We start from the raw sequence: 14,910 nt of genomic DNA on the forward strand, positions 1-14,910 counted from the left end.
AATCACATCAAATTCATCTTCTTCTATGACAAGATAACTATCCTTGAGGATGGAGAGAAGCAGATGTCATGAACTGACTTGGAACAAAATTTTGACATTTTCTTGTATGACAGACAAACAGGTTATAATGGTCCAGGATGAAAAATGGAATAGAAAAAACTATTAGCTTTATGTGACAGAAAACATCCAAGTTGTCACTAGGTTTTTTTCTCCCCAAATCAAAGCTCTTCACTCTATACTTCTCCAAGACATATGCCCTGGATCCAAGAGTATTCAACATTTTCATTAACTGTGAAGATGGAAAGAGAAGAATGTGTGTGTTTAATTTCAGGCCAACACAATCTGGCAGGGTTGCAAGAATGCCAGAACTCATACTAGTCTTGAGGAGTTGAAAAAAAATTACCTGGAAGGACTAAGATGCAGCACACAATGGTAACAAGTTCAAGAGTTCCCTTAGGAAGAAGCTAATTACCTAATTAAAACACCAGTATGGTGGGCAAAAGTATGTCTTTTAGAGTCCACAAAATGAAAACAGCATGCTGTTGACAAAAAGATAACTGGCAGTTTTATGCACAGGATCACCCTTTCATTTAGCCCATCAGCAGTAATGCTTCAGCTTCACCGCTGTATTCAAACTGGACAAAAACAAAGGCGGTATATAAACAACTGGAAGAAAAGCCAAAAGAGAAGATGAGAATCACAAGTCTAAAAATAGTTTGTCAAAAAGAAACTTAGCACTTCCAGTTTTTCATGTAGATAAGAATGAAAGTGGAATTAATCATCAAACATGTAGCAGATATTGCAACGCAGAAGGATTTTTTATGTCAGCTGAAGACAGAGCAATAAGAATTCAGTGTAGGGACATTAATGTAAGAAAAAACATTTTTACTAACAAAGCAGACTTGTAGAGCCTGTGGAATCTCATAATCAGATGTTTTGAAGAAAAGTGCAAACATGGCAGGAGTCACTGAAAAATTATCGTTAAGCACTGAGGTGCAAAGGAAATTCTCAGGAGACTGCCCTCACAGACTAACTTTCTGAGACTTTCCCATTAGTATCTCAAAGATGCTCAGTGATGAGGAGCTATCCCAAAATCTCATGAGAAAATCAGAACATGTAATATTAATTTGAAACAGGCAAATGCTATTTTCTTCCTCTTATAAATTATAAGGGTCTAATGACTGCATGTGACTAAAGCAAAACAAAATAGAAAGGTCAAAAACTACTCTAAAGAGTACTTGCCTACAAGGAAAAGATGAAAGAATACAGTGGAAGAACCGTATCCCTGGACTTTGTCTAGCAGCGACAGCTCACGTGAGAGTGAAATACCCCACCCAAACACACGCAGCATCAGGCTGCTGTGCCAGTCACTTTCAGGATCCACACAGATAAAAGCGGAAAAACACATCTGATGATGATGCTACCCAGGACACATAACTGAACACTAAGCACCTGCTGAATCCATCCATCGTTTCAAAAAGGCCATTTCAAAAGATGCAGGTGACTTACTACTTTACCCTGAAATTGCAAATAGGAGATGTAATTATATTTTTTGCCTTGCTGTTTGTCATTTACTTTACACTAAAAGCTAGTAGTTCTATTTTTCAAGGGAAATGTATCAACTGCCTTCTGATGCAGAAGTCTAGCTGATTCCCACAAACAGTAACATGCAGACAGATGCTGTCTAGCTACCTGCACTGAGCACTGCTCCTCATGGTGACCTGGCCCAAGGCAGTTAAGCGGCCGAGCAGAAATACTCAAATGTGTGTGTGCACAAACTGGCACTGGCAGAATTTTATATTAAAATATTGGTATCTATCTCCTTTTAAGAAAAATAAGAAGGATTTTCTTTTTGCCTGCCTTCCCACAGAATCACAGAACAGTACAGCTTGGAAGGGACTTCTGGAGATCATATAGTTCATCCTCACTGCCAAAGCAGGTTCATCTAGAGCAGGCTGCACAGGATGGCATGCAGGCCGGTTCCTGATCTCTCCAGGGAAGGAGGACTCCACAACCTCTCCAGGCAGCCTGTTTCAGTCCTCTGTCACCCTCACAGTAAAGAAGCTCTTCTTCATGTTCAAATGGAACTTCCCATGTTCTAGTTTGTGCCTGTTGCCAGGCATCACCAGAAAGTCTGGCCCCACCCTCTGGACCCCTGTCCTTCAGAAATGGATCAGATCCCCTCTCAGTTTTCTCTTTTCTAGGCTAAACAGCCCCAGCTCTCTCAGCCTTTCCTCACCAGAGAGATGCTCCAGTTCCCTCATCTTTGTAGTCCCTCTACTGGACTCTCTCCAATAGTTCCTTGTCAATGCCACTCCCAATTTTCCTTATGCCTCTGGCTAAGTCTCTTCCCTTTAATTTCACCATGGACTCTCCTCTAAGTACTGTTTAATTCTACGGGACACAAGGGAAACCAGAGGTTAAAACATACAATTTTGAAAAAGAATGCGAGAGCTTTCATGGTAAGATGCAGAAATCTGAAACTGGTGTGTTATTTTGCTCTGTTTTAAGGGGAAGTATGTTCTTAAAAACATTGCTTCTCCTTCCAGTAACAATTGAAACAAATACTCATTAACAATTCTGGGGTTGTTTTTTTTTTTTTTTTTTTTTGTTTGTTTTTTTGTTTTTTTGTTTGTTTTTTTGGGGGGAGGGGGGGTTGTTTTTTTTAAGGGCTGGTGAAGATAGCCAACTGAACATATTATTACCCAAGCCATACAGTGCACAAGGTAAAACCCTGAAGGGTGTCAAGAATTGTGGCACATTTTACCTTCCGTCCCACATACACAGGAATTCCAATAATCATAGCAGGAATAGCAATGCCAGCTATTAAGGCAATTCCTACAGGAGCTCCAACAAGTGTCCCTAGCTGCCACAGTATTTTCTTCTTACGGCTCCATGGTTTCTTTCCCCAAAATGTGCAACCTGATGGGCTAATAGAAAGAAGAAAATTGTAACGACACTGTAAATAAATTAACATGATTATACAGTACTGAACTGTTCTCTAGTTACAAAATCATTGTTCTTAGGTTCAAGTTTCAGATGTTATGGATACCAAATCAGTTACAATTTCTTCTGATTTTTTTTTTTTTCCTTTAGAGTATACTTTGCAATCTAAGGAAAACCATATTGTGTATTACCACAAGCCAGTCTCTGGTTCACAGGCAACTTAACACAGTTTTATTACTTACTATGAAGATAATACAGCAGTATTAAGAGATCAGTAAAAACAGTGAGTATGTTCATCAAAAACACTTCATTTGTTGTACTAAGTACACATCGCATGCACAAAACTTAAGAAAAAAAACTTTAAAACAAAGTAACAAAGCACTAATTCAAATAAATGCACTGAAAACTAACAATTTTCAAATATGGATACTACATCTGTGATTCTCTGCTCCAACTGGAAGACTTATAGCACCCAGGAATCTATTTCTATATACTTCAGAAAACAAACTATAAACCACTTTTTTTCTTACATGTACCTTAAATAATGTAAATCTGAGATCTCTTTCATACATAGCCAACAGAATTCACAGCCACAGACAGCACAAGTCATATGATTGCAGCTTCCATCATTCATTTTTATTATATATGCAGCACAGCGTGGGCATGGCTTTATGTCATCAGCTGTTCAAAAATGAATATTAAGATCATATCAGTTCTTTAGACAAGATAGTTTAATCAAAACATACACATGTTTGGGAAAACTTATTGAACCATTATCTGAAAAAGGGAAGAAGTTTATCATAAGTTTGCTTTACGAATCTTATTTGGCAATGACTTGACAGCTATTAGCAAACCTGGGACCAAGTAAAAGTAATGAAAACACTGCATATTAGATCACCTTCAAGGAATTGAATAGTGAAGGATTCAAGGATTTTCTAAGCTTAATGCAATATATGTTAATCGTACATTAAATATGTATGTTAATACAGGACTGATAATATGGTCTCTTTAAATATAATCTTCTTTCACATTTCATGCTGTTATGAATCTTTCACGTGAATATTCAGTCTTCACCATTACTTCTTCCTTTTACCTTAAATCCATCTCTGCCTCCACATTAAGTGCATTTCTTTGGTATCACCAACATCCTTGAGTTCTTTTCACAACCCCACTTAACACTTATTCTCTAGAAAAAAAAATACTGTAGCAAAAAAAAAAAAAATTCTGGAGGCTGTCCTTGTTCCCAAGTCAAATACTGAAGAAATGCAGTAAAGTGACTAGCTCTAACGGTCATTGAGCAACAGTGCAACACTTTTATACTGACACAACCACACTTTTGATCTTCACTCTTTCACATCACTGGTGCGCATCTGCACTTTGGGACAGGCTAGTCACAGCAGCAGCAGAAATAGCCTGGAGCTCCTACTGCAGATGTCCAAATTTACTACCCCTGTGCTACTAGGCAGGAGTTATACTGAGCACAAAGAATAGCCAAAGTGGTGCAGAACCAGTACCTCTACCAACTCCAGTGCAAAAGGTCAGGAAGCAGCTCCCCAGATGGGAGCAGATGCACAACCTATAGGACAATTAACTAAACCGAGCCAAGTTCTTACACCACAGGTATGGCAGAGCTATTGCTGTTCACCGTGGGAGCACCTGAAAGGGCAAGGAAAGCAGCTGGCTTGTTAATGTAAAGTTTGTTTTAAAAATTTATTTAAAAACCAGAGCAAGATGGTGATTTTTTAAGACAAGATGAAGTGCCTTGTTAAAATGAGCCATCACAAATAAGAAATTAGACTCCCAGTTTTAGGGCTGAATTGGAGAACAACGGCTCTAACTATATTCTAAGTGCAAGAGAGATTCTTCTCCCCAAAAATCTACCTTATTTGGTCAGGCAAACACAAAAGCTGCCAAATAAGATGGCTTGGTGAAACTTAAGAGTCAGTTCTTATCAATAGGCAAACTGGACTCTTGCTCTGAAAAATACTACACTGAATAGTTTATCCTGTTTTTCTGGGGGGCTATAAATAAACAAGAGTTTTAAGAAGATGAAACTGCTTTCTAAATGTGCTTACAGTGGTAGCAAAACTTTCTGGCCAAGACAGATGAGGATTTTATTGAAACACAGAAATTAGTATTAACAAACGTCAGAGGCAGCATCAGACTAAGTTTCTTTCCAAAGCAGAAAGTTGGTGCTTTCAAGTTTTACTTTCAACAACTGTTATTATTAGCAGCCCTGTGAAATTTCACCTAGAGCAGAGAAAAGTGTCCCCAGTGTTTCAGTGGTACAATTAACGAAGTCAGCCTGCCAAACACAGAGAATGCTTTGCAGCAAGTTCCCCTGACTTCACATTTTTCAGCTCCAAAAGAAGAATTTAAAATGCTGACAAGCCTGTAAGATTGACATCAGAAGCTGTGGTCAGAGTACTTAAAATCAGAATATTTAATTAACTTTAATTCAAACTTAAAATTGTGTATTCATGGCTCTGAAAGACAAAGCAACTAGCATCTGGCATGCTACTGTTCAGTTCTTTCCTTTTTAGAGTTAATTATGCAAAAGTACTAAAAAGATATTTTATAGAAACAGAATCCTACTCATCAATACCTGCTGCTCCAGATTCCTGGCTGTAACTAATAGATGAAGAACGAATTGTTCTCAGGCGCAGGCTTTGAGCTCTTTCCTGGCGAGCAGCATCGCAGGTCTGGTTTGGATGCCAAATCTGCTTACAGTGGTAGCAAAACTCAGTTCCGCACCCTTCTCGCCCACACGTAAGTTTGGGACAGCTGGCACATCCAAAAGCAATCACAGCATACCTTGAATGATCAAGAGGGGCAAAAGATAATTTTATTAATAAAAATCAGTCCTGTCTATAGGCCAAAGTAGACAAGACAGCTGTCAGAGCAGCTGAAGCAGGTACAAAGGCAGTGGACATGAGAAGTTGAACCCATGCTGGCCACCTAATGTCCTTGCCACCTTCCATACCAACACTTTGCTTTACCTTACCATGGTCACTTCATGCAGTACTGAAACACACCATATTTAAGGCTGAATGCAGCACTGGTCACAAAGCAATCATAGTTTAGAGCAGTGGGACAAGGAAACTGAAAAAAGATGGTTTTGTTTACTTTTTTTTACATTTTAAAATGCTGAAACGACAAAGTAAATATTTTATAAATAAGGATTTTGGTTTCTCAATTAAGACAATTTCATTTCTTGGACAGTTTAAAAAAATACACTCCAAACCATAAAAGCAGAAATTGCTAAGAGTCCACAGCCTCACTGCCACCTTTAATCTGACAATACTATAGAGCAAAAAGCTCCAAAAGCATTGAGGTTTACAAAGCTGTTACATTATTTTGTAAATCAGACACTACCTGAACAATTCTATACAGCACCAGAGTTGTTTCCACAAATCAATTCCTCCACTGGGTCTGTATTTTAAAGTTTACGTGAGGAAAATATTGGCAATGTGTATATTTCATATTAAGACTAAATATTAATATATATATATGCACACATCTACACACCCTTACCTTAATTCACACCCATTGTCATTTTTTCAATGATTTTACACAATAGCTTTCTTTTAAATAGAACAACAATACTAGGTCCACTGGTATAAACACTTAAAACATACATGTAGTTTTATTCACATGAACAGCCCACCTTGAATAAACTTCAACAAATTTATAATTGCAGCACAGATTAAACTTACAGCCAGTCAAATTAATGTCATTTTATTTTAAAGGACTAAATTTTTTACTTTTACCCCCTGCCCAATTTATAGCAGTTTTATAGATTAGCTCAAACTATAGCTTGTCAGTATTGACACTGAAAAACTTATTCCAACTCACATCTACCTGAATATTTAGCCATTTCAATTTTAGAGTAGCTAGATCTGAAGCTCTGATTTTAATGCAAATCCCATCCCTTTCATTAGTGTTCTAAAACAGCATGTTTGAGGCTTCCTCCCACCAAGAGGTTCTGCTAACAGTTTTCCTTAATGCAGTCTGCTAGTACTACAAGTCAAACTGTTCAGAAAAAATGGCCTCAGTTTTAATTGCATAGTGTACAAGCTGATTACAGCTGCCAAAGCAATTAGAAACTACGACTACTGTTGTACCACATAACTGTGAAAAGCAAGTCTGCTGATTTGAAATTTGTACACACTGTATGTGATAGCACATCTTTAAACAGTGCTGGTTAACACAGGCTGTTCAGTAAAGTCTGAACAGTGTCTGCCTCCCCCTAAACCTCCGCGCCTGTACAATTCCTTCCTCCAGCCTCCTTCTATGCTCCACAACATTAAATCCCCATTATTACTTTCTATACCACTCCCACTTCTCCTTCCTACTTCCCTCTGGGTGCTTCCTCCCAGCTCCCTTGGCTAACAGTGACAGACGGGAGAGACTAGTGCTGCAGCAGACTCCTCCTGCCGTGGTGGCTGCCTGGAAGGCCAAACTTAAAAAGGTAACTGCAGGATTCACATGCAGGTACTTCTCTTGCTGGAAGCAGTACTGGTAGTTTCTCCTTTGCTCAAGTACTATGTTGTGGGTTTGGTTTTTTCCAAAAAAACTTCTTAGATTAATTTATGTGGAACACTCAACACCCTCTGTACAACATATCTGAATGTGCTGAAGGCTTCAAATGTGATCAGAAGGAGAGGAAAAAGATAAAACCCAATCACACAAGCTCTTTTTTCTTTAGGATGGCAACCATAAAGAATGATCCCACTGACAAGTATCCAAGTAACCAACTTCATCTGATTTTAAACTAGTAATGGGGACTCAGGGGTACTACCCATGCATTGAAAGCATCTATCACTGTGAAGCGTCTCCCTACCTCATTAAATGTATTAGGAAAAAGTTGTGTTATCAAACAACAGTCAAGGTGGCCCATATAGAACTAGTTTGTTCCACTCACACCGACACTGTCACAGTTCAGCTGCCTGGCAATATACTGTGTTTTCCACAGGATTCCACCCTCAGAGTTAACAGGCATGCAGTTGGCAGCTGTAGAGCAATGACTTAAATATCTGCTATATACTAACACACTGCTTGCACAGAACTTTTAACATCACTCTGAAGACTCACTTTTTATTTTTGTAAAAAATAGTATCTATAATAATTATCATTACAACTTCTGACTATTTAAAGATACTTCTGATTATTTTTTTTTTAAAGAGACAAGACAACTGAGGCACAAAAAGAGAATCAAGGAGAAAGCGCCTTAGTCTACTACTGAAATACTAAAAAAAGTATCTGAACCACTGAGAAAATGGTTTAACAGCAAATGGTTTTAACAGTTCTTACATGCTTCCCCCTGCCTTGAGTAGCAAGCATTTGTCTGGAACATGAAAACTCAGGGCAACTTGAGCAAAGCATACTTCTGCCTATCAAATAATGCCTTCTACTGGCTGGTTTCTTTTGCAGTACTGAAGAGCTGAACAGCTTTATTCTACATCACTGTTACAAACTCAGGGAACCCATCCATCTCTCAAGGCATTTTTTCCTTCTCAGTTCAAATGACAACACAGCAATGCCATCCACTTTGGACCAGAGGACCAAAGAAGCTACCACCTTTCCTACCCCTGCTTTTGACCCACATTAGCCATCCCTGTTTCATTTAAAGTATGAAAGCAAAACTATATTTCAAATATATTTCTTAAGATATCCTTTACATTTGTAAGCTAACTAAACATCAAGCACCTGAACATTAATATTGCAATAGGTAATCCACCTAATAGTCCTATTTTGCTTGTTCTTTTCCAACATTTTTCTTTTTCTTCTTTCTACTTATTTTTCATCCATGAGGCTTTGAAACAGATGCCACCTTCTGTGAGATCTTCAGTGTGCACTGCACATCTGGGCCACAGCCATGGCAATAACCCTTAGACATTGTGATAAAGGAGACAATCTCTAAAAAGGCAGCTTGCTGAAGAATGGCATTGACACCCCAACAGCAGAAACACATGATGAGCTGCTCAGTAGTATTCAGCCTACTCATGTCAGAATTCACAAGTTTCACTACTCTTTACATACTAGAGCACTGTTAAAACATTACGTTCTTCAGATAATAAGCAGGAACAAGTTGATTATTATCTTACATCAGAATCCTGTTGACAGGCAATCAGTAGTATCTCAAGCAGCCACAAAATGGAAGACATATGAAGCTAGAGAGGCCTTTTTATTGAAGGAAAAAAACATAACCAAACCCAAACCCTTCAATCATTTTTCAGTTAGAAAACCAAAATACCTACTTTGCTTCAACAAACAGAGTAAGTCAAAGGTACAGTCATGAAATTTTTAATTCCCTTTAGTTTGAGCTTTGCACTGTTGCCTTGGCAGTGTAACATCTAAATTTTGTTTTGCCTGTTGTAGATACATAGCAGCCACCTACCAGTAAGTTTCATGACGTTGCTGAAATCCTCTCTGTACAGAGGAAAATCATCCGGCTTGAGGAAGGTTTTATTTTGGAAGGCGAGTTATGGCTTGGCCTTTTGGTGTTGTTTCGGGTTTTATTTGGTTTGGTTTTCTGGGTTTGGTTTTTTTTTTTTTTTGTGTTTTTTTTTTTTTTTTTTTAAAAAAGTTATTATAAAAAGATAATTCTACCTGCTACCTACTCATACAACACAACAAAACGCTAAAGTAAAGCTATTACCATTTCATAAAGCATGATGCTATGAACATTATTTATGCTGTCACTCTTTTGTAGACACTAGAAAAAAAATACATACCCACAATCTGGAGCTGGGCACCACCTACAATCAGGATCTGCAACCAGCCATCGCCTAAGCATAAACTCTTCATATTTCTCCATCAAGACGTCATCATTTAATATCAAACGAATATCATGAGGATTAAATCGTTCCGAGCATTCCGGACAGCTAATGTTAACTCTGCTCTCAGAAATTTCTATCCGGAGATACTGCCGCAGGCAATCCACACACGACCTGTGGTGGCAAGTCATGATCTCCGGGAACCTGTCCCTGGAGTGCCGCAGAAGGCACAGGGGGCATTCCATGAAGTCTCCGCTTGGTTTGCTGCTAGAGGTTGTTCCGTTATCCGAGGAGGTACATGTGGAGAAAATAGAGTTCTTGTCTGTACACATTTCTGAATGAATGCTTTCAATGCTTGCGATTCCATCAACACCTCCATTTAAATCCCTAGACTTGCGTTTCGTATCTTTTTTCCTCCGAAAAAGAGAACCTAATGATATTCTTCTTTTCTTTGGTGCCTTTTTAACCGATGGCAAGCTCACAGAGGAAGCAGAAGACTGGAGGTCTCGATCAGAGCCCATTTGCCGATGTAAGCTCATGTCTAGGTCACTCATCAGAAATGGGTTAAATTTCATATACAACCCTAATCATTTTTAAGGATCAAAATAACAGTCTCAGAGGATATAGGCATATTATTATGTAATCCTGTTTGAGAGACTTCATACAGAAAATTCACATGTATCCGCTTCCAGCAAATTCTTTAGAGAAATTCCCTGTATCAGGAGAAAAGGTGAAAAAAAAAAAAAAAAGATTAGAATCACATCCATCACTTCTGGTTCTGAAAGATCACAGCACTCTGACGACTCTATTCACACTACTACCACATTCCCCTCACCATGTGACTCAATGCTTCTTTCTGTCAGCTTCTTCTATCCTTTACATCCTTCTCATCTTAACAACCCTGAAATATCCCTGTGGTCAAGGAATATCTTTGTTACACTTAAAACAGTGCCAAAAACAGCATCTTCACTCCCCTGCTTCCCTAAGGGGGGTGTGTGTGGGGGGTGTGTATCACACATCTGTAGAAATTGTCATAACCCAAGGTGACAACTAAGTAGATGCATAACAAGGTCTTCTATAAAGCCCAGTAGCAGGCTTACAGCATTGGAAACTCTTCTGTTTTCTCTACCTTATATTTTCCACACATGCAGCAAGTTCACGTACAAACCCAATATAGCTAATTAAAAGAAAGGAAGTATTTTTCTACGTGTTTTGAATCCATTTGGACTGCATCTCTGTGGCTAAACAACTCAAGATACTCACAAAATCTAAGAGTACTCATAAGTATGCAGATGCATATTTATAAATGTTAGGCACCTGAATATTTCAGGAGGCTGAGCTGCAGAATGAGTGACAGCCAAGACTGTCTTGCCCTTGAACTACCATATTGCAATTCAAGCAAAGACTAGAGTTAAAGTGACGAGATTTGAATTTTTCATCATACTGATCTTTATAAAAAAAAAAAAACAAAACATGAGAGAGAGAGAGAGAGAGAGAGAAACCTACGGAATTCCCATCACACATCAAGTTTCAGTTGTTCCCTATGTAGAAGATGATGGCAAGGACTTCCTTCTGTTCCCTGTTGCTTAACTGACTGGCTCCAAGAGGAGAAAAAAAGGTGCTTTTTCCTATATTTGTCCAATTGAGGAGACTGCTACAAGAAGTGGCAGATCACCTTCAACTAAAAACACCAACTTCCCCCAAGCATGCGAATATTCCCAATTTTTGGAAGCTTGATTGTACAAGAGGAATATTTCTGACTCCCAGTGGACTGCTTCTGTAACAAAAGAACAAGACGACATTTTTGATTTGTCATTAGGTGTTGCATATCTGGATGCAACTACTGCTGGCACTCTCTTTCCTCAGTGTTTCCCAACTTGCCTCCAAGAAAGGAATGCACTGGGTTTCTATGATTTTGCCATAGGATGAGAAAATCAGAAAGTGGATACTAGAAGTCACAAAGTAGAAACAAATCAATGTGGAGCGTCAGTAACAATGATACAAAAATATAAATCCTAAATTATACAGCCTTGGTATGGAGAAGACAAAGGGAGGTAAAAAACCTGACTGAGATGAATGCCTCTATTTACCAGAGCCCAGGCAGCCTGCACACCAGCTAGAGACTGGCTGAAAAACAACCATGTGCTGTATGTCTCCAGGACTGGATCACCGAGAGGACTGGGTCAAAACTAGGAAGTTTCAGAGGAAGACTGGCCAGCAGCAGAAACAGGAATCCCTCTCCAAGGAGGAAACACAGAAATAGCCAATGGTCTGTCCAGCTGTCAGAGCAATGTGTGCAACAAACCCACCGCTGGGCCCTCCTCAGAATACTGTAGCTTCACATTATATACACATACTAGCAGCTAGCCAAGTCAGCACTACTCACTTTGTACTACCATCCAGTAAGGCAACACCCCACATGAATACTACCTTCCTCAAGTGTCACAATTTAAAAAAAAAAAAAAAAAAAAAAAACCAAAACAAAACAACCCAAGCCAAACCACAAAATACCCTCTCATGTCTGTTTTTGCTATAAAGAGATCTTGCATTCTGGACCACAAAGCTTTTGTTTGTTTGTTCTTTAAGAAAAGAATTTAGAAGCCACTATATTCTATTTTTTCAAATGCCAAATTATTACTTTCTTCTTTTTCTAATAAAGGAAAACATTACCTCTAGTAGAACACTATATTTAAAAAAAAAATAATTCTTATTTTATTCCCAGGGTCTAAAATAAAGCATATTTCAAGAACATAACATACTCCTTCCCTCCTAAGAGAACATTTTCAGCCTAAAATCTAGTCAAAAGGAATTTTGGATGCTTTACCTGTTTCTGTTCCCAAAACAAATTTAAGAGTTTTACAACTGCTGTTTCTCATTTAATGAGACAACTAAAACATTTCCTTATCTGAAGAAAAAGGTGAAACTGCTCAACAATAACAAAGAACATTCTTCTCTCTAGGATTTTGGCATGCTGTTATATCATATATACACACAATTAGTAGATGGCATCTAAATCATGCTACAGATACACAAATCCCATAACCTTTACAGCCTGATGACAAATTAAGTTTATATGTCTAGAAGCGCAAGAATAATGTTGAAAGCATTATTATAACTACCTAATTACTAACGTTTGTATGTCCACACAGACACTACCAGGACAGTATGAAGTGTCAGCCAGGTAAGTCCATGAACAGCAACAAAAGCACTCATTTTCAGGCAAAAACGTATGGTGTTGTGTTGTTTGTGTGTGTTTTTTTCGTTTGGTGTTTTTTTTGTTTGTTTGTTTGTTTGTTTTTTAATTATTATTATTGGTTTTTTTTGTTTGGTTGGTTTGGTTTTTTTTTTAAGTTAAAAAAAAAAAAAAAAGTAGGAAGTAAACACAGTAACACAGCCAAGCCTATGACTACAAGCCTTCCTCTCCTCCCTTTCTCTGGAGAGGAAAGAATTTGTATTACCGCATTTCTGCCAGTTCCAACCGATGTACAAAAACAAGAAACAGCAGCTCTGGTGATGAAGCAGTTGCTCTTTTAAAACAAAACAAACAGAGATTCTCCCATGCTGTAAAGAGACAAGTAGATCCTACAGTTCTCTTTGCACAATGGGATCTGATAAGCAGTATCTCAGAAAGAGCAGATTGCTCTTCTAAAGAAAACGGTTAAACTTTTTCAGGATTTGTTAATGGAGAGGTTGCCAGTTATTTCAGACAATCATCAGTTATGCTTTCTAGATATAAATGCATAAAGCTAGCTTTAAAAGTCATACTCTTCCTTATATAGTAATTTCGGATTGCCATTTTAGTGACATCCAAAGATGAATTTGCTAAAGTGAAAAGATTCAGCAGATTTATTACAGAAAATAAATGAAGACAAATGTTACAATGTTAGTAATGATCAGAGCTGTGCAAAATCCTAGAAGCCTTACTAGCACAATCTGGAACACTGGCCAGCTCTCATGTTGCCCAACCCCACACAGCATCTGCATATTTTTGCTGATAAAAAGATGGAAAAAAATATGAGATTCGGTACAGCCGTAGAACACAATGCCTGTATTATTTCAGTAACAGTGAGTCCACAAGAAGGAGATATGCTGTGTGAAAAATGAAGTTTTGTAACAAGTCAAGACACACAATTATGGCAATAGTAACAATCTGAGTCTGACAGGCAACATTAATTTTAAGTTCTGCACTCACTGACCAGTATAAATTCTGTCAACATATAGAGGAAACTAATACCGGCAACAGCGAAGGGGCAGAAAAACCACAGAATGTAACTCCTAAAAATTTAAGTTCACCGCTGTCCTCAACATTTCCTCAAAAGTACTTACCGACTACAGAAAAAACGTGTTTCTGGCTTCCCACCATGACCAAAACTACCACAAATCCAAATTCTAGCCATGCTTCGCATTCTGCTCGCTCCACAGACTACCACAAGACAGCAGTTGCCATAGCACGGGCACACTTTCTCATTCGGAGATCTCCAAACGCAAAAGTGATGTCAGACTAACTCACATAAAACTCAGTCCTTAACTGTTATCTGTTCCTCTGGTAAGCCTTCCTAAACTGTTTGCCCAGGAAACCTAATTAACATCCAGTTTGTTTCCTTCTATAATTCCTTCCAACCACACTGCTTGAAGGAAATGCTATTGCTGACTGTATCATGAAGGGGGAAGGAAAGGAAACCAGAATAATCTTGCAAAGGGAGAAGTTCTTAACTTTGATGACTGGGGCAAAAACTATCTTCTAGCATGGCTCTCCATGACATAACGATTGCTCGTCTCATCCTACCAATTGCAGAACTTCTAGGAAATGCACTAGGGCAGCTGAGTACAACCCGACTGATTTTGCAAGAAGAGCGATGAAGCCCTACTTCTGCAAGCCAGCTGCTGGGCCAGAGTAACTCCCTTGTGCATGACTGTCCTCCAGACACACCAGCAGCACAAGCTCAGTGTGCTGCCTGCTCCTCCACTACATGTTCAACCTGGTGTACAGGAGCAACAAAAAGAGTCCATCATCAGGACAAGCAGCTTCACACATGCAAAATGAAGGCAGGCTTAAACATTTGTGTAGGAAAGGAGAAAAACCATCATCAGCATAGATGATCCTCACTAAAACAAATGAGCACTCTTAATTTTAAGCACTGGCTCCTCCTGGCAATTTAACCAAGCACCAACTTGTGTTAGCACA

At 38.6% G+C, this 14,910-nt stretch overlaps 1 protein-coding gene across 1 annotated transcript in view; it reads right to left on the reverse strand.

The window, feature by feature from the left end:
* LOC103768322 (E3 ubiquitin-protein ligase RNF19A) overlaps positions 1 to 10,435 on the reverse strand; it is a gene marked incomplete at its 3' end in the record, with an annotated part of 15,185 nt that extends 4,750 nt beyond the window's left edge. The window contains exons 1-4 of the mRNA XM_008935464.1: positions 9,684 to 10,435; positions 5,552 to 5,760; positions 3,483 to 3,627; positions 2,768 to 2,930 (exon numbers count right to left, since the gene is read on the reverse strand). Of these exons, the coding sequence (XP_008933712.1) occupies positions 2,768 to 2,930; positions 3,483 to 3,627; positions 5,552 to 5,760; positions 9,684 to 10,300 (1,134 nt within the window). The remainder of the gene's footprint in view (positions 1 to 2,767; positions 2,931 to 3,482; positions 3,628 to 5,551; positions 5,761 to 9,683) is intronic.
* Positions 10,436 to 14,910: the final 4,475 nt, after the last annotated feature.

This window comes from Merops nubicus, unplaced genomic scaffold, assembly GCF_000691845.1.
Source record: "Merops nubicus isolate BGI_N331 unplaced genomic scaffold, ASM69184v1 scaffold26042, whole genome shotgun sequence".
Taxonomy (NCBI): Eukaryota; Metazoa; Chordata; class Aves; order Coraciiformes; family Meropidae; genus Merops; species Merops nubicus.